This window comes from Anabrus simplex, chromosome 1 (assembly GCF_040414725.1).
Source record: "Anabrus simplex isolate iqAnaSimp1 chromosome 1, ASM4041472v1, whole genome shotgun sequence".
Classification (NCBI taxonomy): Eukaryota; Metazoa; Arthropoda; class Insecta; order Orthoptera; family Tettigoniidae; genus Anabrus; species Anabrus simplex.
The window spans coordinates 1,564,483,112-1,564,505,877 of record NC_090265.1 but is presented as its reverse complement, the minus strand read 5'-3'; the positions used below and the strand labels follow the sequence as shown (position 1 = coordinate 1,564,505,877).

Genomic DNA, 22,766 nt, shown 5'->3' with positions numbered 1-22,766 from the left:
CATCATCATCATCAGATTCTTAGTGACTGGTTGTTGATAAACTTAACCATAATAGGTATTTTATTTGTTCCTGTATTGACTTGTCTGAATCTATTAAAAAAACTATTTAAAATAGATTTATGCCGAGTCCACCTTGTCAATACACCTTATAATGATAGAAAATTTATTTTATCATACATGTTTCAGGAAAATCATCCATTCCCTTCATCAGTGATGTCAGTTCAAGGAATAAAACAATGTAACACTATCTTTTGTTTTTCTTACAATTCAAAATTGTATTGTATCTTAAACCATACCCATGAATAAACAAACTAATGAAATATTATGATAATGATCATTACATAAAATTTAATATTTTGTTGAATTGAATGAGAATACCTAAATAAATTTAAGATCTTCTAGTTTTTCTTCTTTTTCTTCCTTAAATGATCAAAGGCTAGTTTATACAATGGGTTCTCTTCTGTACTTCTTTTTCATTTAAACTTGATTCAAAGCCCTTTTTTTTTTTTTTTTTGCAAGATAAATTTCTTAACTTTCCAAAACATTAATGAATTTTTCCTTTTTGCCCAAATGTATAACTCCATGTCATAAGAAAGGTCTGTAAATTTATTATTCTTTTCAAGCATATGCTCTCCCATCACCAAATATCTTTTATGTTTGACTGCATTAACATGTTCTTTGTACCTTATATTTCATCCCTGGACAACAATCTCTGTCGGCATTGCCACGGAGAGAAAGAAACTCTTGGTCATGTCTCTGGATTCTGCTCACGTGGGGAGCTCCTAAGAAACACGCGGCACCACCAGATCAGATCCTTCATTGCCGAAGAACTGAGAAAGAAGGGCTTCACTGTACATGAGGAGGTACATGGACTGGCCATAAATGATAGTACACAGAGAATTGATATCATAGCCTTTAAAGACAACAGCTCTCAAGGATTCATCATAGATCCGACTGTCAGGTTCGAGCACCTTAGCGGTCAGCCAGAGGAGGTTAATCTAGAAAAGGTTAACAAATACAAACCCACTATCCCTTACTACAAATCTAAATACCACCTTCAGGAAATTGAAATAATAGGGATAATGGTTGGAGCTCGCGGTACCATACCCCGTCACTTCGTCGCTACTTGGAAGCGCTTCCAACTCCCAATGAATCTCATCCCCGAAATTGCGACTCTCGTCCTCCGAGGCTCCATCAAGATCCTGAGACACCACCTCTACAGCTACAACTCTGAAATGCTGCATTAATTATACTGTTCCTTTATAATTTAGAGTTTTCTTCAATTAATAGATCTGTACAGAAAATTTGATATGTTTTACCTTGTACTTAGTGGTAGTCTGTAAATACAGGAGGTTGTTCCTAAATAAATGGAAATGTATATTCATTGATATGGTGAATTAGGATACAATACTTCTTTAAATTGTAAGAGAAAACAAAAAAGATAATGTTATATTGTTTTATTCCTTGAACTGACACCACTGATGAAGGGAATGGATGATTTTCCTGAAACATGTGTGATAAAATAAATAATCTTCTATCATTATAAGGTGTATTGATGAGGTGTACTCAAATAAAACTATTTTAAATAGTTTCTTTAATAGATTCAGTGACTAGTATCAGAACGCGCAGGTAACCGACGATGAAATGAGTCACTGAGAATCTCATTCACGATAAAGAAAGTTACTATTTGCTCTTATTTTACTTGTCATGAATTTCATGCTTGCTTCATGTATATATTTTTTTAAATTAATTTTTTAATATTTTTTATTATTTTTTTATTCATGTCTTGCCTTACTTTGATTTTGACTGATGATGGTCTCTAGTAAGACTGAAACTAGTTTCAACAAATATATGTAACTTCTTTAACAGTATATAACACTATCTTAACAGTATTGAATAGGTGGAAACCTTTAGCGTTTGTTTTACACTGTATTGTACAACATCTTGCAAATGTAACTCTGTTGCCAAATTGCCGATAAGCCATATACATATTTAAATTGCACATTCATATGAAACTTATATTGCAGTTCCATTTACCTTTTAAGCAGATTGATGAAAAAATTTGGACGTGTGATGATTATGCGATGAAATTTTAAAATCCTGTTTTTGTATTCAAAATAAAGGATGGGATGATTATGCGGTGGCAATGATTATGCAGGGAAATACGGTAATTTTTTATCTACAAATACAAAAAAATAACATTACTGTACTCTGCCATTGCTATAAGGAATCATGCCAGTAAAAGAGTAAATATAGGATCACATACAAAACTGTTACATATATTTGTTTAACACGTTGAGTGCACAGCGACCCCATATGGGTACGTGAGAGTAGTCAAGTTTTTGAACTTCACGTCCCCATATGGGGTCGTACGTTCGTTCTAAATCGAGAACTGTGCGAACCCATTTGGGTGCGCATTAAGTATGTGATTCGAAGCTGTATAAGTTCTCTTCCTGCCATCTGCTGGTCGTCTATTTAAGTACGTGCATAGTCCACCTTCCATTCTTCAATTCCTGTTTTGGCGCGACCCCATATGGGTACGTCAAAAGTGCTATGTAGGGTGAAAAAGTCATTGTCTATCTCGCGCACGGATTGTTTATGTAATTGTGCAGTGCTGCGAGTTTCCTTTTCTTTTTTTAAGTCGTTACTAGCAAAACGAGCAGTAAAATACTTAGTGCAAATAGTCTGGACGATATATCGAACAAGTCAGACAATGATGCATACGTAGTATATAGTTACATTAATTTTGAACTCAGTACAGAGCAAATAGCGATCTCGCATGTTCATCCATATTGATAAATTACAGTCTTCAGCATACACATCACCGCTGTATTCCGGGTTTCCAAGCCAGCTGTTGCAACAATTATGACCGTCTTCAACAATATACGTTGAAGGTTAGGTCAAATGTTCCACCTTTACAATACCAAGATTCTTTATTAACTAAATATTTACATGATTTTTAATTATATCGGGACATGTTTCGTCTACCTTGTAGACATCATCAGCCATAAAAACTTTTGAGAAAAAGCTACAAGGACAAAGTAACACATTAAAATAATTCGGATAACCAAATATGTCATTTAAAATGGTGAAGAATTCAGAACTGTTTTGAGCACAGCACTTAAGAATACCGTTGACATTAAAATTAAAATTGTCCACATGGGATGATTCAGTAAAAACAGAATATTATATATTAACACATCACACAAGAAGAATTTTAACGCAAAGTTTTTACTGAATCATCCCATGTGGACAATTTTAATTTTAATGTCAACGGTATTCTTAAGTGCTGTGCTCAAAACAGTTCTGAATTCTTCACCATTTTAAATGACATATTCGGTTATCCGAATTATTTTAATGTGTTACTTTGTCCTTGTCCTTGTAGCTTTTTCTCAAAAGTTTTTATGGCTGATGTTGTCTACAAGGTAGACGAAACATGTCCCGATATAATTAAAAATCATGTAAATATTTAGTTAATAAAGAATCTTGGTATTGTAAAGGTGGAACATTTGACCTAACCTTCAACGTATACTCACGACAATACGGGCTTTATAATGAAGTTTATTTTATGTAATTTCAACGATATAGTCACTGGTTTCCCATGTTGCACGATCATCGCTGCTGGGTTCTCTCACTCAAATTAAATGTTATACAAATAAAATTATATACTAATTCTTATTATAATAATATTCTGTTACATCCTAATTAACCAAATTTACATGATTTTCACTACTTTATATAACAACATTTTATACGAAAATTTCCTAACCTAAAATCGGAAGATCGCCATTTACAAACATTTCCTGACCTAAAATCGGGGATCCTACATTTTTACAGCCCCAGAATGAACAAGCTAACACATCTCTCATAATGAACAGCATATAACGCGTCCCTGCAAAGAAAAGGTAAGTATGACCGAGCGTCGGGACAGTAACTACTGTATAAGTACGACCCCATATGGGGGCGCGTGTTCGTGTACAATTCGTAATGACCAATATGACCCCATATGGGGTCGCAATATTTTACCTAATATACATAATAAGTTGACGTAATATATCATAAATACATCCTCATTTCAGCGATCATTTGCTTGGTTAAGCCTGTGAACGTTTTGGCACCAGGGAGTAACTCGATGTTATTAGCTCACGGCACTAGACGGCAGTCCTATAAAATTCGGTCTTACTTAACGTATTAAATTTTCTGCTGAAAGCTATCATGGTATTGTGTTTTGCTTAAAAATAAAACTCTAGTGAACTTTGAAACTTCATTTATCCTTAAATAAAGAATCAATATAAAAATGAAAATTTCATTTACAACGTATTACTCTATAAAAATATATTTTATTTTCATGTGATGTGCATGGATCTGGTGACTTTTCACATTGCGGTTAGAATATTGTGTCGTATTTACCATGTAAAGCATTGTTCTCCCTAGGACCTTCTTAATGGACCATTTTTACAGACTGCCCGACTAACAGAACCTAGACATATGTTAGTTACATAATATTAGTACATTTTTGAGTCATTGGGTGCTCCAAATTAAGATGTAGGTACTGTAAAATTGTTCATTTAATAATCTTCATTATTGTCAGCAGAATTGCATCAATTACATTGGTGTTTGAATGTTTAGTTTGACTATTACATAGTGTCGTATGCGAATGGTGTGTGGATTAGCATGGAATCGCTTACAAGCACTCGATTCCGCATTACTGTACAAACCTGTATGGCGCTCCACATTAACTGAGTGATAAGCCCTGGAATTATATGATTATAAACGAGCAATAGAACACTAGTTCAAAACACTCATGTCTTGTCTGTGATAATAACACTAAAATAGTTTAATTTTGCAGTTAATATTTACGTAATATTATTGTTAATGCCCTGAGGGGGTGCAAATTGAGATTTTATCATATTCATTTTTTAAATAGAATTCCCTGCCCAGCTACCCAATCCTGCCACCCAGCTGATGGAAACTTTCTGGGGAGATCACTGTAAAGGATCAGATAAGATGTATGTAGACAAGTTTTGAGACATTACTCTACTGGTGGTTGAAATATGTTTTCATAATACATATGAGGTGTAGTTAGGTTAGGTGACTGTTTGAATAAGAAAACTGAAACGATTGCATCAGAAAGCTACTGCAGAGATACTACTACAATTTTTCAGAATGAAATTGAACATATATGCTCACGTTTCTACTTCCATTTAATGTAAATAAGTTACAAGTAAAAATTCCATTTTTGTAAAATGTAACGATTACAAGTAAAAATTACTAAGAATGTAATCGTTACTAGTAATTCGATTACTATAATCAATTACTTCCCAACTCTGCCTGTCAATGATTGTGAATTGGTGATATGAACAACTGAGATGTACGAGTGTAGAAGTCCTTTGTTTTCACTTCAGTAACTTTGAGAAAGTTTTCTGTACTTATCTCGCACAAACTTTTCTAGCAGCAACTGTTGGATTGAGTCCAGGTCACTTGCTTCTGTTGTGGTTTTCTAACTTGTCTGTCTGTGGGCAGAGAACCTTTGTTCTGTGGAGATAGGGAAAGTGCTACTTGGCTGTGGTTTATTTGTTTTGACGTGTAGTGGAATGAATGTATGGTCATAACTTTGGATTAAAATCTTTAGTTAAGAATTAAAGAGTACCTTGAATTTATTTTTAGTGGTAATTCGTAATTCACATCACGTGTTCATAATAATATTACAATTCACAATCAATGACAAGTTTACATGATGTAAATGATACTGTGCATAATATGTACACATGGTCAAAAGTGATTTTATAGAATCTGAGGATGTTCTTGTAGAAGGATGTGCGTCATTCAAGTTATGACTGTTAATTTTTTACAGGTATGTTATAGTGTTACATTTTGTGTTTCAACAGACTGAAAAACTATAAGTTACTGTTCACCGAGGAGTTGTTTTGCTGCAAAACTTTGCATGTAGTTACGTCTCAAGCAGTTAGTCAAATAATTACCAACATGATGTGATTAATTGAATGATCTTACTATTGGAAGCTGTGAACTTGCTGCCATCCATGGCCCATGTAAAGGCTACTCATTCACATTGGAACAAGAAATTATGGAACACAAGATACTAAAATGACGGCAGCTCAAAAAATCCTTTGTAGCCGAACGTGCATAGAAAACAAACCACAAAATGCATTCAAAGGTACATAATTATTGGTCAGATGTCAGTTTTGTCATGACAAGAGTACAAATTAAAGCCATTGAAATTTTTAGCACCCAGGAACTACAAAAAACAAAAACAAAAAAAAAAAAGACAAAAATTTCATCTGAAAAGCAGTTTGGTACCCCATCCTCAGTAGCAATCAGACATAAATGCTACTGGTCACAGCCTTGAAGTTAACTTTGACACCCAAGTTTCTTTGGTAAACCTGAGATAAGCCTGGAGTGGAGGCAGGAAACACCACTGATTAGTCACAGACCGAGCTCGATACCCACTCCTAGCCCTTTGCTGTCCCATCGTCACCATAAGACCCATCTGTGTCGGTACGATGTAAAGCAACTAGCAAAAAAAAAGATAAGTCACAGAAAATCATACCTGTAGTCACATGGCAACAACAATAACTAGAAAGTTGTAGGCTCTTGCACATATCTGAACTCGGCTGGAACTTCCTCACAAGGTTACTGCGGCCTTCATTCTTTCCTAATGACGTAGATAGTAAAACATGTTATTAAACTCTTAACATAAATAAAATTAGCATTGTATTGGTTTTGTTTATAACTCTTCTTACTTACCATTATGTTGTGCGAAGAGAGTATTTTTTATTGTGTAGCAGAAGGTTTCTTATGAAATTTATTTCTATAATTATAATAACATGTTTTCTTTTCTAGTTGGCAGGTTTTGCATTAGACAAGCAGGATCCAATTTCTATGAACAGACTATTTGAAAGTCTTTCAATAGCACCATCATTATGTCCAGAGTCAAATAATGTTCATTATATGGTAAATAGTGTTTTGCATTTGAGGCAGTGTGGATGGGGAAATCCTTCTGCTGCTCCACAGGCTGATGATAGCTTGCATCAAACTCAACCTTTGGTAAGGATTTTATTTTATAGTCTCCGTTCTACTGCATTAATTATGGCCATCTTTTAAAAATAATTTTAACTTTCTGAACATTTTTATTTTACATCAATCCATAGTACACCTAATTATTTAACTAATTGTATCTTGCAGAACGAACCAGTATTTTATGGGCCTGATGGACAGATTTTGACTGCTGAAGAGCATCGGTTCTTGCAGGACAATGTAGCATCTGTTCCAGAGACTGAAGATTATGATGATTATGGGTGAGTAATATTAAAGAGGAATTTTTCTTCTTTGTGTGCCACGTTCAGTCAAAAGTAGGCAACCATCATAGGTATGTGTACTGTGAATACTGTTACGTGGAAAAATTCTTCTGTATTCTTCTGGTCCCTATGGTTCTTCATTGGTCAGGTTCTCAGTGACTTGTATATAGCCTGTCCATCACCTCACTATTGCTCACTTTTTCCTGCCTGCGAGAAACAAAACCAGTAAACCCACATTTTCAAGGTCTGGCTTGAAGTCCATCCTTCCATTCCATGCATTGTAGGAAATGCATATCCCCTGACCATTCACATCTAAGATCCAAGTTTTAAGTTGCAGTTACTGGTTAGATTCTCCATTTTAACAAGTATGCTTCTTTCATGCTCAGTCGTAATCTTCTCTGGGCTATATTCCTACTTTTCAGGATCCAAGTTATATGTAATATCAAACACTTCTCTCTCTTCATTTCCCAATTTTACCTTGATTTGAACATCTTTTGTCTGTTAATTATTATAAACTTGGTTTGTCTTTATGTTTATTCAGAGTCTCCAGTTATTGTAAGCAGTGTTGACTCTTTCTAGCAAGACTAGAAAATGTTTTATTTCATCATGTAAGAGCACCATCTTATCTGAATAGCCTTCTTTTGCATGTGTTTCTAGTACCTCATTCAGTATCACCTTTGAATAGAAATTGAAAAGCAGGGAGGATATTATATAACCTTGCTGTACTCCACATCTGGCATGGATTTTGAACATTCTTTTCTTCTTCCATGTCTGTGCAGTTGCAGGTGCAAGCTGTGTTGCACAAGTGGATTTGCCTGTTTTACGCCAACGCTATGTGTAGGGATGTATTCACTATTGTGTATTTTTGTGGTGAAGTCAGAAGAATTAATCAGACATGATTCAAGTGCAGCACCCTTTTGAGTCCAAGGTCTCAATGCCAATAATTCAGCCAAGATGTTGGTCATTCTGTCATCAGCTCTAACCATGGATTTCTGGTTCCAGAAAAGGTTGGCTACACTGTGGATGGTTTTCTTGTATTCAAGACTCCCAGCAGTTTTCTGTATTGCATTTTATCAAATGATTTTTCATTGTAACAAGTGTGCGCATCCTTGTCACGTCCAAGTACGACTGGACCATGATCTACATGCAGAATGCCCATTCCTGAATCCAAATTGTGTTTCAGATAATGTATCCTGGCATGCGTCGTAGATTCTTTTATGAATGATCATTCTTTAAGATCATGCTTTTAAGACATGGCTCATTAGGCTGTTTGTATAATGTTCTTTGCAATCCCTGGTATTTGATTCTGTCAATAGGGTGACAAAGGTGGATTTCAGCCAGTCCTTTCCAAGACATTGATGCCATCATCTACAAGTTCAGGAGAACAGTTTGCGGCTGGTTCGGCCCTGTTGCTCTTTGCTTAACACAAAACATTCCTCACATCCTCTCTCAGTTTTCAGGACCAGTGTCTGTTCCCACCACGTCACGCTATTCTAGTCTGCAGTTGTTGAGCAGCTGTTCGATGTTCTCTCTCCAGAGCTTTAGCTTGTCAGCAGTATCAATTTCCAGTCTTTTGTTTTTATCAACGATTAACACTTGCCCCTTGCCTTTGCTTTATTGCCAGAGTCTCTTTGGTTCTTTTTGTAGTTCCTCAGTTTCTACACATTTGGCTACACCCTCGTTATATGTTTCACACTTAACTTCATTTCCCAATGTAATTGGTCATATTTTTGCTGTCATTCCATCTTTGTCTCCTGTCCATTAATTCAAAAATTTCTTCAGCCATCCAAGGCTATTTTTTCTCCTTATTGTTACTGCCTCAGTGTGATGTGCTCTTAGTAGCTATTTTCAGCTTATCAAGGCTGTCGCTTAATCTTTCTATTGGATGACATTTTGTCACAGTCAAATTCTTATGATAAAAAGTTAATTACATCCCTTAAAAATCAGCAATATTTATGATTTTTTAATACAAATGATGACCTGTTTTTGTAGTGAAAATGGTGAAACATCACCAGCAGATGAAGAAGAAGAAGATGAGGAGTTTGAAGCAGCCTATGAAGAATTTTTAAAAATATCAAACCAGACTACAAAGACTTGATCAGTGAAGTGGTTGTGCTTTTAAAAGGTAATGTACAAAATATTAGTCTATAACCTAAAAAAGGAGTTGGTTCTCTATTTGTAATATTAGACTACCCTTCTTATACAGCCATAAAAATAATGACAAAGGACTTAATATTGGTAAATGTTCCAGTTATACTGATTTGAGAAAGAACAGGGGGCAAACTACATGTAGATAAAGAAATTCCATTAGCCTTTTTGTGATCTGTACTTTGCTGTGAAATTATAAACAATGAGAAATGAAAACGTAGACATTTAATACTTAATATCTGACTAAAGACTCACATTATAGAACATAATGCTTTTCGATATTCCCTCTGAAAATCAATGAAATTACAAATGGTGGAACACTGCTAGCCTACGTTAAATGTGCTTGCAGTTAATGTGTATTATTGTGTCTTCTCTGAGAATCTTCGTGTCACGTGACGTATCAAAATGTGTTAGAAGTAAATTTTTGTCCACCTGTGCTGTGCCATTCAAGAAAGTCAGTAATTGCAACATAGGATAAATCAGCAACAAGGCCACAAAGAGTAACAAGACAGCAGGGAATGTTGCTACACAGTTGAAACTAGCAAAGTGTAGAGGCTTTGATAAATGCAAAGCTGTACTGAAGGCCATTGGAAACAAATCTGAACATAGAATTGACAAAAACAAATACAGTAGAACCTCACTAATTCAAAATCGGTTAATTCAAAATGCTGTCTAATTCGAAGTATCTCTTGTTCCCAGAAACACAAGGTACGGTTTTTCATGTTATTTAAATTGTTTAATTCGAAATACGGATAATTCGTCATTCGAAGAACATCAGTCCCAGTATTGCAATTCAGACTTTTAATTCAAAACTCTCTTTCATTTTGTTAAAAATAATATTTTGCGGCGTTATTTGAATTTAAAATTCTCCACGTCATGATAGAATGCGTCTTCTGGATCATTCAGGGGTATCTTTCCAAACTTTGACTTTGGTGTGCCTACAGCGTGCTTAAGAGTTGCCAAGTTCTAGTGAAGTCATAGTTCTTTTGTATTCTTGTAGTAACTCATTTTAAGTTTTAATGTGCAGTTATAAACTTCGAAGTTATTATATTTTATTAATACCCCGTTTTAGTTTATTGCTGCGGTATTTTAGTTTAGGGCATGTGTGTTCCTTTTTTGGGTTGCGACGTGGCTAAGCATCGGTATTCGTCCAAGACACTGAGCGAGATGATGAAAATTATAGGGCAGGTCGACAAAGGACAAGAAACGAAAACTGAAATAGCTAAAGGCTTACAAATTCCTGTGTTCACGCTTTCAACGCTTTTAGAAAATCGTGAGATAATTGAAATTAGACTTGGACTTGAGAGTGGAATCAAGGATTTTATACAGGTTTACAGTATGCACCCCAGTCGGGGAATGCAGATGAATGTTAGAAGAGTTTCTAGAAGAACTGGAAAGTTTTATTGAAGACAAAGAGGTTGTAATAATGGGAGACATGAATGCACATGTTGGAACAGACAGATGGAAAAGAAGAGATAATTGGCCTCTATAGTTATGGAAACCAAGATGAAGAAGGAGATTTGGTAATAGATTTTTGTAGAAGGAATGGATTAATGGTTGGCATTAAGTGGTTTAGAAGAAAGAACTCACAAAAAAATAACTTGATGTGGTTGGAGAGATAGGAAGTCAAAGACAGTGATTGATCTTATTCTGGTATGTAGTCAACTGGAAGATGTGACAGCAATGCCAAGAGCAGATTTCGAAGGAGACCATTAAGTGGTAGTAGCCAAATTAAGACTTGGTAAAATAACGAAGTTAATAGAAAAAAGGGAAAGAAAAATAAAGGGATGGAAGTTAAAAAGAGAAGGAAATAAGGGAAAAGTTTCAAGAGGATCTCAAGAAAGAATTTCCCAAAGATGACGTGAACAGTGTGGAAGAGGACTTGACATGTTTCAGAAATGGATTTGTAAAGTGTGCAGTAAACACCTGTGGAAGACTATCAGGGAGGAAAAAGGAAAAGGAGACTCCTTGGTGGAACAGCAGGGTAAAGGAAGCAGTTAAAGAGAAACAAATGGCTTGGGAGAAGTGGATAGGTAGCAATAGTACAGAAAATTGGCAGAAATATAAAGAAGCCAAAAAGGTATGTAAGAAAATAGTACAAGAAGAAAAACGAAAAAGCTGGGAAAGTTTCACAGAAACTTTACAGGAGGATATAAAGGGAAGCAAAAAGGTTTTGTATGGTTTGGTGAAGAATAGTTTATGAAATAGGGAAGATACAAAATTTGTAAAAACTGAAATAGGGCAGATATTGAAGCAAAGAGATGACATACTAAAAAGATGGGAAGAATGCTTCTCAGAATTGCTAAAAATTAATACAATGAACTAACAGATGAGAAAGAGCAAGAAGAAATAATAGGGAAAGAAGAAGAACAAGAAAAGGAGATATCAGTATTAGAAATAGAGGAAGCCATACAAAAGATAAAAAGCGGTAAAACAGGAGTGGATGAGGTAACTACGGAAAGATAAAGGCAGCAGGACCAGTAAGGCTACAGTGGCAGTATAGATTATTTAGAATAATCTGGAGGAAGAAAGAGATCCCACAACAGTGGGGAAAGGGTTTAATTATACCGATATTTAAAAAAGGTGATAAAAAGGAATATAATAACTACAGAGGGTTCACCCTTATTGGCCATGTAGCTAAATATTTAAGAGAGTATTGGAAGGAAGACTGAAGATGAAGCTAGGAGGATAAATGGAAGAAGAACAGTATGGTTTTAGGAAAGACAGATCAATGTTTGACCTGATCTTTACATTAAGACATTCGATGGAGAAAAGGGTTTGGAAAAAACATAGTGATGACATTTATTGACATTGAGAAAGCTTATGACAGTGTGCCCAGACAGTTGGTATGGGACACATTAAGAAAAAAACAAGTTAACAGAGTGGAATTGCAAATGATAAAAGCTATGTACAAAAATTGTGTTAGTAGTGTGAAGACTAGTATAGGAAAAACAAAATGGTTTAAAGTTCAAACTGTCTCCAACAGGGAAGTGTACTATACCCCATTCTATTCATCATAGTCATGGATGAAATTAATAAGAACATTAATTAGAGATTGGGAAGACAGGCAACAAAAGCCAAGTTGTTTGCAGATGATATAGTGATATGGGGTGAGGATGAAATGGAAGTCCAAAAACAGGTAGATGTATGGAATCAAGAGATAGAAAAATTTGGGTTGAAAGTAAGCACAGAGAAAAGTAAAACAACAGTGATGACAAGGGGAAGGAAGGAAGGAAGGAAGGAAGGAAGGAAGGAAGGAAGGAAGGAAGGAAGAAAGGAAGAGGAAATATAAAACTGAATGGTAAAACTCTGGAAGTGGTTGAAAGTTTCAAGTAGTTGGGAAGTATGCTCACAGAAGATAACCGAAGAAATTGGGAAAAGAATACAACAAGCAAACAGCTTCTACCAGAGTATAAGGAGTATTTTGTGGAACCAAGATGTCCTAAAGAAATGTAAGAAAGTATTATATTCAACCTATTATGAACCCATACTAACCTATGCAGCTGGATCGTGAACTACAACAAAACAAGAGGAGAGTAGAATACAGGCAGCAGGGATGAAATTCCTAAGAGACATCGAAGACAAGACCAGAAAGGATAGAATTAGAAATTAAGAGATAAGGAAGAGGAGAGTAATCTTGAAACTTCAAGACAGGATAGAAACAACGAAACTAAAGTGGTATGGGCGTATGGTGAGAATGGGAGAAGAGAGAGTGCCAAAAAAAGCTTTTTCAGAGAAGTTAACAGGAAAGAGATCACGGGGAACACCCCGAAAGAGGTGAACAGATTCAGTGTGGGAGTGCATAGAGAAATGGGGAGGAAAACCAGAAGATGTACTTAAAAAAGAAGAGTGGTGGAGAGACAGGCAGCGATGGAGGTCCTTGATTCTCAACTCGACCCGGGAAACTGGAAACGGGAAATGATGATGATGATGATGATGATGATGATGATGATGATGATGATGATGTAGTAGGCGTCACCTGTATTCTCGTTCAACTTGCGGAAGTCCACACAGTCGATACTCCCCATTCTTCTTTTCGGTAGGGCGATAGGTGAAGCCCAACAGGATGTGGAGGGTTCGATGAGACCTTGCCCTTCCATCTCTTGAATCTTCTGAATGACGAAGTTGCGCTTATCCACGTTGATTGGATATGGGCATTGCTTGATGGGTGAGGAAGTGCTGCATTCAGTGGTGTGTGTTACAGTGGTAGTCCGTCCTATTTTATTGGTGATAACTTCCAGAAAGTCTTTTAAAGCGCGTCTCATCTCCTCTTCATCACTTAGTTGAAGATGCGTTAACTGGATATCTCTTAGGTCTATGTCGACTTCCGCATCTTTGCGAGTCCGGAGATTTCCATCGTGCCAGGTGACCCTCAGACATCTGTCTTTTGCCAAAAAGAATTCATGAGCTGCATAGTCTAGGATCGCCTTGTATTCTACCAGAAGGTCATGACCTGATATTATGTCAGTTCTGAATCACTGCAACGTCAATTACAATAGGCAAGTCCATGCATTTAGTGGTTAGGTTAGTCTGTCCTTGGATGGAATAGGTTACCCCGTCCGCTGCTCCGACTACCCCTCAGAGATGATGAGACTTCATGGGCGGTAGTAATCTGGCAACAGTCCCGTTTAGAAATGAATGTCTTGTTTGGCTGTCGAGTATGGCTGAAAAATTTTCGTTGCCTATCCTCAAGATGATAGCTGGGCGAGGTTGGCCTGTTCTGCTCACAATCTGACCCATCCCTCCCCTACTTGACCAGGGCTGCTTGTCTGTCGAGTCTTGAGGCACATTCCTGTTCTTGGTCCCATCCCCCCCCCCCTCCATCCAGAATGGGCCAGGTCTAGTTTTCCGTCGTTAAGGCTGGGCACTTGTTCTTCGGGTGTCCCGTTCTTCCATACTGGTAGCACTTCCTAACCACGCTGGTCTCTTCCGTAGCTTTGCTCTTGTGTTCCTCTTCCAGGTGGGCATTGATTCTACGCAGATCAACAAAGGATCTCCGTTGTGATACTAGGGGTCGAATCATGTCGTGGAGTAGCTCTGTGATGTCTGGTAAGATCTCATTCTCGCTTCCTTCCGGTTGCAGCCGCTTGAAGAGCTGGTACTTCTGAAGGATGAACCCGCTAGCTCTCATGCCGGTTGGTTGTGCCTCAGTCAGTAGCTTCCGTTTAATAGAGCTCTCCACCCCTTCGGAATTAAACTTAGCCAGGAATTCCCTCTTGAAGTCCCATTATCATCATCATTTCCCTTTATCCAGCTCCTGCTGGGTCGGGATATTTATGGAAATTCTCCAACTTCCTCTTTTCTTCCACCATTCCTCTTCCACAATCTTGTTCCAGTCTAAATTTCGTCGTCTTATGCCGCTCTTCACTGATTCTATCCATCTTGCTCTCTTGCCCTCGCACTTTGCCTCCAGCATCTGTCTTGGAATTCTATTCTCCTCCATCCTCTTTACACGTACAAACCACCTTAGTTTATTCTTTTCAACTCTCTCATTTAGCTTTCCTATCCCAACTTCCTTCCTAACATCTTCATTTCTCATTCTGTCTTTCCTACCATACTTCTTAGGAATTTCACCTCACTGGATTGAATTCTGCTCTCTTGCCTGCTAGTGAAAGTCCAAGTCTCAGCTGCATAAGTCAGTATGGGTACATAGTACATTTTGTACATTATCTCTCGACTTTTCCTTGGTACTTCTTTGCTCCAAACAAGTTTTCTTACACTTTGGTACAATGCATTACTCTGCTGTAGCCTCCTGCTAATCTCCATGTCCACCCTAGCATTTTGCATTAATTCACTTCCTAGGTACTTAAAGCTGTTCACAGTTTCCAGACTCTTACTTCCAATTTTCACAGTGCCCTTTCCTTGCCTTTCTCCTCTTCACATCACCATAGGCTCCGTGCGCTGAAGGGAGAAATGCACCGCTGCGCTGCGAGTGGCAAACATTGTAAGTTAATGCGTTTCACCGCGCACATATCTGCTGTCATCTCACCGTGTGCTGCCATGTCCGACTAAATAATAACAGTGGGATTTCAGAGTGTTTTATGCAAGAACAATTGGCCACATTATTCCCAACTTGCAGAAAGTGGTCATGTAATAAATTTACAAGAAAAATGGTTTGCAGGAAATAGTAACAGAGCAATAACTGCAAATGTGATCAGAAAGAAACATTGGTTCCCTAGATATCCTACCATTTCACGATAGAGGGAACGTTGTAATTTATGTATTATTAGTGGTGATAACGAGATTAGTGCTCATATACACATTTAACAATGCTGTCTTCAGAAAATATCCTCAGTCTATTTCTAATACGATATCATGTTAGCGTAGGTTAATGCTGCTAGAGAGGCGTTTAATTTATTTTAATTAATTCTAAACATAACCATGTTTTCTAAGGAAGGCCTTGGTAACAATAATTTCATGAAGGCGAATAATTGTTTTCACGAAATGTAACCATATTTCAGCTGTTGTTTATGCATGCATTTGAACATGTCACCTCGCGTACTGATCGACCATGTGGTCTCAACCTCGCATCTCAAATGTAGGGAAAGAGAACTACAACAGGGGGAAGAGAGTGGAGGAACGTTTTCTGCTAAAAAGACTCAGACTTGATGTTGGACCTATTAATTTCCTGATATTGAAACTGCATTTACACTTTCAAAAAATATGCATGAGAAGCAAAGTTCAGAATCGCTTAAAGTTGCCAATAAGTGATTATTTATATTGTGTGTCTGTATTTATAATATGATCAATTCCACCTCTGTAATATAATGGTTGGTGCTACTAGTTGCCTTCCTCGGGGGTCGGGACTTGAATCCTGACACTGCCAGAAACTGGTATGCGGTTAAAACGGTGCATGCAGCTCGTTTCCATTGGGGGTGTACTTGAAAAGAAATGCACCACCTCGGGACAAGGACATGAATTTACGGATGTAAAATACGGTATTTATATGAGCTATTGATATTGCGCAATGGAGGCCTATTTGTATAATTATATTTGTCTACTGCCTTTCAAAATCCATTTTGTTAGGTTGTAACAGAATACTGTACAATTTCCCATTTTGGTCTGTAGTACAGTACGGTATTTTATTATTATTATTATTATTATTATTATTATTATTATTATTATTGCTAGGGGCTTTACGTCGCACCGACACAGATACGTCTTATGGCGACGATGGGATAGGAAAGGGCTAGGAGTTGGAAGGAAGCGGCCGTGGCCTTAATTAAGGTACAGCCCCAGCATTTGCCTGGTGTGAAAATGGGAAACCACGGAAAACCATTTTCAGGGCTGCCGATAGTAGGATTCGAACCTACTATCTCCCGGATGCAAGCACACAGCCGCGCGCCTCTACGCGCACGGCCAACTCGCCCGGTATTATTATTATTATTATTATTATTATTATTATTATTATTATACTTGCTATAATTAAGACTATGGCAATACAATGTGTATCTACGGTATTATGTTGTGTGTGCTCTAAAAAAAGATGGCCTACTGCAGCTTGCTTTGCAAATATAACATTGCTATAGTACAGTAGAACCTCGATAATTCGAAATCGGTTAATTCAAAATCCCACGTAATTCGAAGAAGCTCTTGTTCCCGGAAACATGAGATACAGTTTTGCATGTTATTTAAATTGTTTAATTCGAAATATGGATAATTCGTAATTCGAAGTATATTGTCGGCCCCGTTACCGAAATTCAGACTTTTAATTCGAAACTGCCTTTACATTTTAAAACAATAGTATGTTCCAGAGTAATTTCAACTCGAAATTTATCCGCGTCATAACAGAACGCGTGTTCCGGAACGTGGAGGGGTAGCTTTCCGCACTTACACTCACTTCGGTGGGTCTACAGTGCGTTTCATGATTGTCAAGTTGAATGAAATCGGAATTCTTTTGTATTCAACCTTTTAAGGAACGCCGTAATATCACGCAACAGGCAGTGTGCGTGAAAACAGAATGCGCGAACACTGGCGCTGCCGACAGTTGACGAAAAAGCGTGGCTCATATAATAAATTTGTAGGCACCGAACAATACTGTCATTGCCGATGAAACTGCATTACTTTATTTTAATGTGAAGCCCAAACGGTCTTACGGTTTTAAAGGAGAAAGTGCCAGCCGGAGAATCGTACAAGGGTCGGGGATGACGGTCATTGTAGTGCGTTGCAATTGCAATGCACATGGAAGCGAGAAACTTTATCCCCTCGTCATAGAAAAGTTTGATAAGCTACAATGTTTTAAGGGCGTCGGGCACTTTCCATCCCAGTACAAAGCATCTAAAAATGCAAACAGTACAGATATCCAAAAAATAATGCTTTTGCACTGGGGAACCAGCATAATTTATCCTCGTCTTTGAATTGTGCGATTTTTTTTTCTTTCGTTGCGTGAGGTTATGTTCGTCAGTGATTTATCTAAGTGCATTATTTGAACATTGTAAATGCACCTTGTTGGATACATTTCGGAAATAGTTTTTCCATGGCATTGGAAAGGTTTAAACTGTGAATCGAGGTGATTGCATGTATTAATGGGTCTTAGAATACTTCCTGACGCGGCAAGTGTTTACATTTCTGAAGTACAAGAGAAGTGCCATGGCGGGAAATCGTACAAGGATAGAGTCATAAGAAAGTTTGATTTTGAGGGCATCGGATACTTTCTGTTCAAATACAAGGCATCTAAAATGCATACAGTATAGTACTCCAATGAATAAAGCACTTGCACATGGGAGCCAGCGTAGATTTCTCGTCGTCTTTGAATCGTGCTTTTTTTTTTTTTTCTTTCTTTCGTTGCGTGAGGTTATATTTGCCAGTGAGATATGCAAGTGCATTATTTGAATACTGTAAATGCACATTTTTGGATAAATTTTGGAAATATTTCTTTTTTCATGGCATTTGAAAGGTATAAACTGTGAATCAAGGTTAACTGCATGCAGCAACGGGCCTTAGAATATTTCGTAACGCGGCAAGAGTTGGTACTTCTGAATTGTGAATTGGCGGTTAATTCGAAATCACGTAATTCGAAGTCCGATTTTTTAGTCCCAACGACTTCGAATTAACGAGGTTTTACTGTAATTTGTTTCTAATTGTTAACCTATTTGTAAAAGTTAAAATTCATGTTGTAAAGAGTTATTTTGTATCAATTAAATTGTATAAATTCTAATGCCTGTTGCTCACGGTAAAATTTTCTGTCAAATTTATTGTACAATAATTTAATTTTATAAAATTTCTGTTGCTCATGGTCATATTCAAGTTTTATAAAACATTTGATAAAACTTTCATAAAATAGGACATGTTCTATTCCGTAAAATTAATTTTACGAAACGAACCAATCAGCGAAGCTGACATCACGATGATGTTGGCGCTACGTCGTGAAAAGATTGTGAAGCTCGATTGTAAACAAACACTTCTTTCTAAAATGGCAGGATCGGGGTGGGCTAAGGAAGCTGTTAGTGTTTTACTGACGAATACCAGAAATATCCTTGTTTGTACGAAGTTAAAACAGCACTTTACCAAACAGAAATGCAAGAAGAGAGGCAGAAAACACAATCGCCATATCCCTATATGAATGCTGGTCTTCTAACCTCAACTAATTTTTGACCAAAGACAGCAATCCTCTACCTTCTTTTCTTCTTTTGATCTAATCCTGAGTCCAGCATTTTCTGGCATTTCTTTTCTTCATTTTTACCACTGTACAACATATAAGTGCAGCTAAAGCAGCAAGTTTTGCTTTGTTTGTTGGAGCCATACTCTCAAACACACTTTAAGTTGAATAGCTGATTCTTGGTTTAAAAGTGTGTCGATAGATGGCAGCACATACAAATCTTAGTTCAGAAGTGAGTTCATAGTTGTCCATCCTGATGCTTCGACGGATTTTTAAACATAATTTTACCGTGAGTAACACAACTTGTTTTCACCAAATTTTTATAAAATTAATTGTACAACAAATTTTACGAAACATTTTACCGTGAGCAATAGGCATAAATCACTTCTTGCAATTTACTGCTATAATCCACCATATTTTCAAATGCATTTCATGAGGTTGTGAAGAAATCCTTTGCATTACAGTATCTACCGTATTTACTTGCGTGTTAGACCCCTTTTTTTCCACTTTTACAGCCAAAAATAATAAAGGGGGGTCCAATATGCGATAACCTCAAAATTTTGTGCAGCGAACACATGATTTTTAGGTTATAAAGAGCTATAAATTGTACGTGTAAACATTCTATACTATTATTTAACAGACTTAGAATGTATTTAAGTTATACTGGCTATTTTCGTCGGAAGGCAGTATTTCTAAACGTAAAAAGACAAAAAATGGTGAACACGACTTTTAGGCCTACGGTACATATAAAAGTCCATTTTAGTTACTCATATCACGTCATTCATTACATCTCATTAACTCCTCTGGTGAGGTTGACGTCAGGAAGGGCATACGGCCGTAAAAGCTCACTACGAAGATTCGTCTCACTTCATACTCGATCCCGTAGAAGAAAGGGAGAAGGGTATCATGTTGTCATATATATAATTAAATACTGATACAAAAGAACTTAATGGCCAGTCATTTGTCTCTGTCAGTTCAGCGGTAGGCCTACCACACAGTAAACCTGATCACTGCTTTCATTTGAATTATCGCCTTGCGCCGCCAAATTCCCTGCATTGCTACCAGCGTGTCGGCATTCTAAGTGACGTCATCTTCACTGCTATCTCTCGTCAGTCGCGTCAGCCATGCTTCATTCTCTTTGTAGGGATGGGTCCAGTTAGTTCATTGCTTGAACTAGTTCATAGCCTAGAGTTGTTTAAATGAACTAGTGTAAATGAACGAGGTAGTTCATGAGGTGATGTCAACAGCCCTTGCGGCACTTCATTCAAATGAACAAGTTAGTTTATTATGAGCACGAACTGAAAACAGCTACACAATGCTACCGGCAGTCTGCCTAAGTGAAGAAATGGTATGTACAAGAGACGGAGAGAGAGAGATAAAAACTTTCTCATTTTGTATAACTCCTTCTCCCCCGGTTGAGAAGTGTGAGATGTGCTGTCACGTGACCATTAACACGGCACATCATTGGCCATTCGTGTGCAAGCTTATTTGTCGTTCAAATGAACGAAGTAGTTCATTTGTGCTGCCTTCATTGAAAGAGCTCTCGTGGCACTTCGTTCAATGAACGAGGTAGTTCATTTGTGCTGTCTTCATGGAAAGAGCTCTCGCTGCACTTCGTTCAGTGAACGAGGTAGTTTCTTATGAGCATCTTAGCAACAGCATAGCTGTGCGAGCTAGTGCGTATATTTTATGATAGATGGTGCTTGCTTACGTCTTCGTCCTCCCTTAATATGAACGACAAACCATATAGTCTTCGACCACACCCCATCTCTTACGCTATTTAAAGCTTGACAGTTTGAGGGGCGTATGAATCAGCTGTTTGAGTTTGAGAGAGGAGAAGCTATTTACCGGTTTTATCCACGGGAAAACATTTCTCTAAAATGATAATTGTCCTTTTTAGCTGTTAAAGAGCTGGGGAAGACGAATCCTGTGGAAATGTCCTGTTAATAAGGAATGTTCCTGAATAACTAGCGTTACAATGCTATATATAAGTCTTTTCAAGTGTTTACTCTATGAAACTAGTGATCTTCCTTATGCCCGACACTACACTCATCAGAGTGGGATGTGTCAGGCCATACCCACTGACGGCAGGATTTATGCAGGTGAATTTATCAGAAGCCCCGTAACTTTCGATACACTCTATTGGTGTGTAAAATCTTATTTCCATTAATAATATATTGTAATAAGGGGAGTAATGACTGAAATTACTGGTATGAACTATAGTTTTCTGTCGATCACCACCTAATTTTAACCACTACTACATACATCTCATTTTAGACATCATTACACATGGGACAGGACAGATAGTGACCGAGAATAGGAATCGTCTCACACGAAGAAGAGTTGAGCAGCTATTATTTCTGAACCGTAATATCTGAACTGTTTAACGGCCCCCATTTATTGTTACGGTTTCCATGGACGTCGAGGTGCCAAAATTCTATCCCGCAGGAGTTCTTTTACGTGCCAGTAAATCTTCTGACAAGAGTATGTTGTATTTCGGCACCTTGACATTTATGAGCGTTTTCTATGTTGTATGAACAATTTTAACATATGTTGTTATTTTAGTTAATTATTCTTCTACGTCGATACACTCATCTTAAGATAACCTATGTATACTAAATACAATACTGTAGTCTCGTGTCGGTTACCATGTGATAACATGGTTTTGCTACTCCGCTCCAAGTGCGTGTGATTTCGTTGTGCCTCATGTTGTTAACATTGGTTATTTTTGTGTGTAGACAAAGTATTTATTTACCAGTACCCTTGTATAATTTCCACAACTGTCATGTATTATAGAACGCTTACAGTACGCAAGCGCCAGACTGAAAACACGTTTTTATTCTTTTCGTAAAGTTTTAAGAGGTAAACCAGCAACATTATCACCCCATTGTGTGTATTGTGGACTGTATATTGCATAAGACCGGACTCAAACAAACATGAGCTCAGTTATTGCTAGCAGGCAAGTATGACATTCTGCAAAATTGGAATTTGATTGTCCTCTTTCGGAGCTCCTAGCACAAACAGAAAACAAGTTCTCAATGCACAGCGCCGCCGCCAGCTGAGAAGTGTGAGAGGAGATGTGCTGTCATGTGATCATTATATCATTAACACTGCAGCCATTGGCCATTTATGTGCAAGCTTATTTTGTCGTTCAAATGGACGAGGTAGTTTGTTTGTGCTGTCATCATGGAAACAGTTCTCGCGGCACTTCGTTCAATGAACGAGGCACGAGCTAGTACGTAAATTTTCAATAGATGGTACTTGCTTAGGTCTTCTTCCTCCAACATGCTGCATGCTCACGTGAACGACCCGTTCAGAAAATTTGAATGAACTCCTACCGGTTCATATAAAAGAGTCGTTCAAATTAACTAGTTAGTTCATGAATGACCCAACTCTATCTTTGAGCCATGTACTGCAATCAAGAGCATACGAGGTCCTGTCTTTTTGAACCTTTTAAAAATAATTTCATTCCCGACTATAGAGTCTAAACAGTGTAAATCTATTCCCAGTTGGTGTATATGAAGCAGAAGCCACTCCTTCCGAATGAAGCCGTGCTGTAGAAAGCATGCCAAACCATCAGCTGATAACTAGCGTATGTTACGAATTGTACTTCCGAATGTAATACATAGTAACTGGAAACAATATTTTGATAACTGCGGCTGTTGAAACACAGGCCCTTATTTTTAAGTATATTTCATGCTTGT

General features: G+C 37.4%; 1 protein-coding gene across 1 annotated transcript in view; it reads left to right on the top strand.

The window, feature by feature from the left end:
• Paip1 (Poly(A) binding protein interacting protein 1) overlaps positions 1-22,766 on the top strand; it is a 108,438-nt gene that overhangs the window by 69,857 nt on the left and 15,815 nt on the right. The window contains exons 7-9 of the mRNA XM_067138129.2: positions 6,862-7,065; positions 7,204-7,316; positions 9,309-9,441. Coding sequence (XP_066994230.1) covers positions 6,862-7,065; positions 7,204-7,316; positions 9,309-9,414 — 423 coding nt within the window. The 3' untranslated portion in view covers positions 9,415-9,441. The remainder of the gene's footprint in view (positions 1-6,861; positions 7,066-7,203; positions 7,317-9,308; positions 9,442-22,766) is intronic.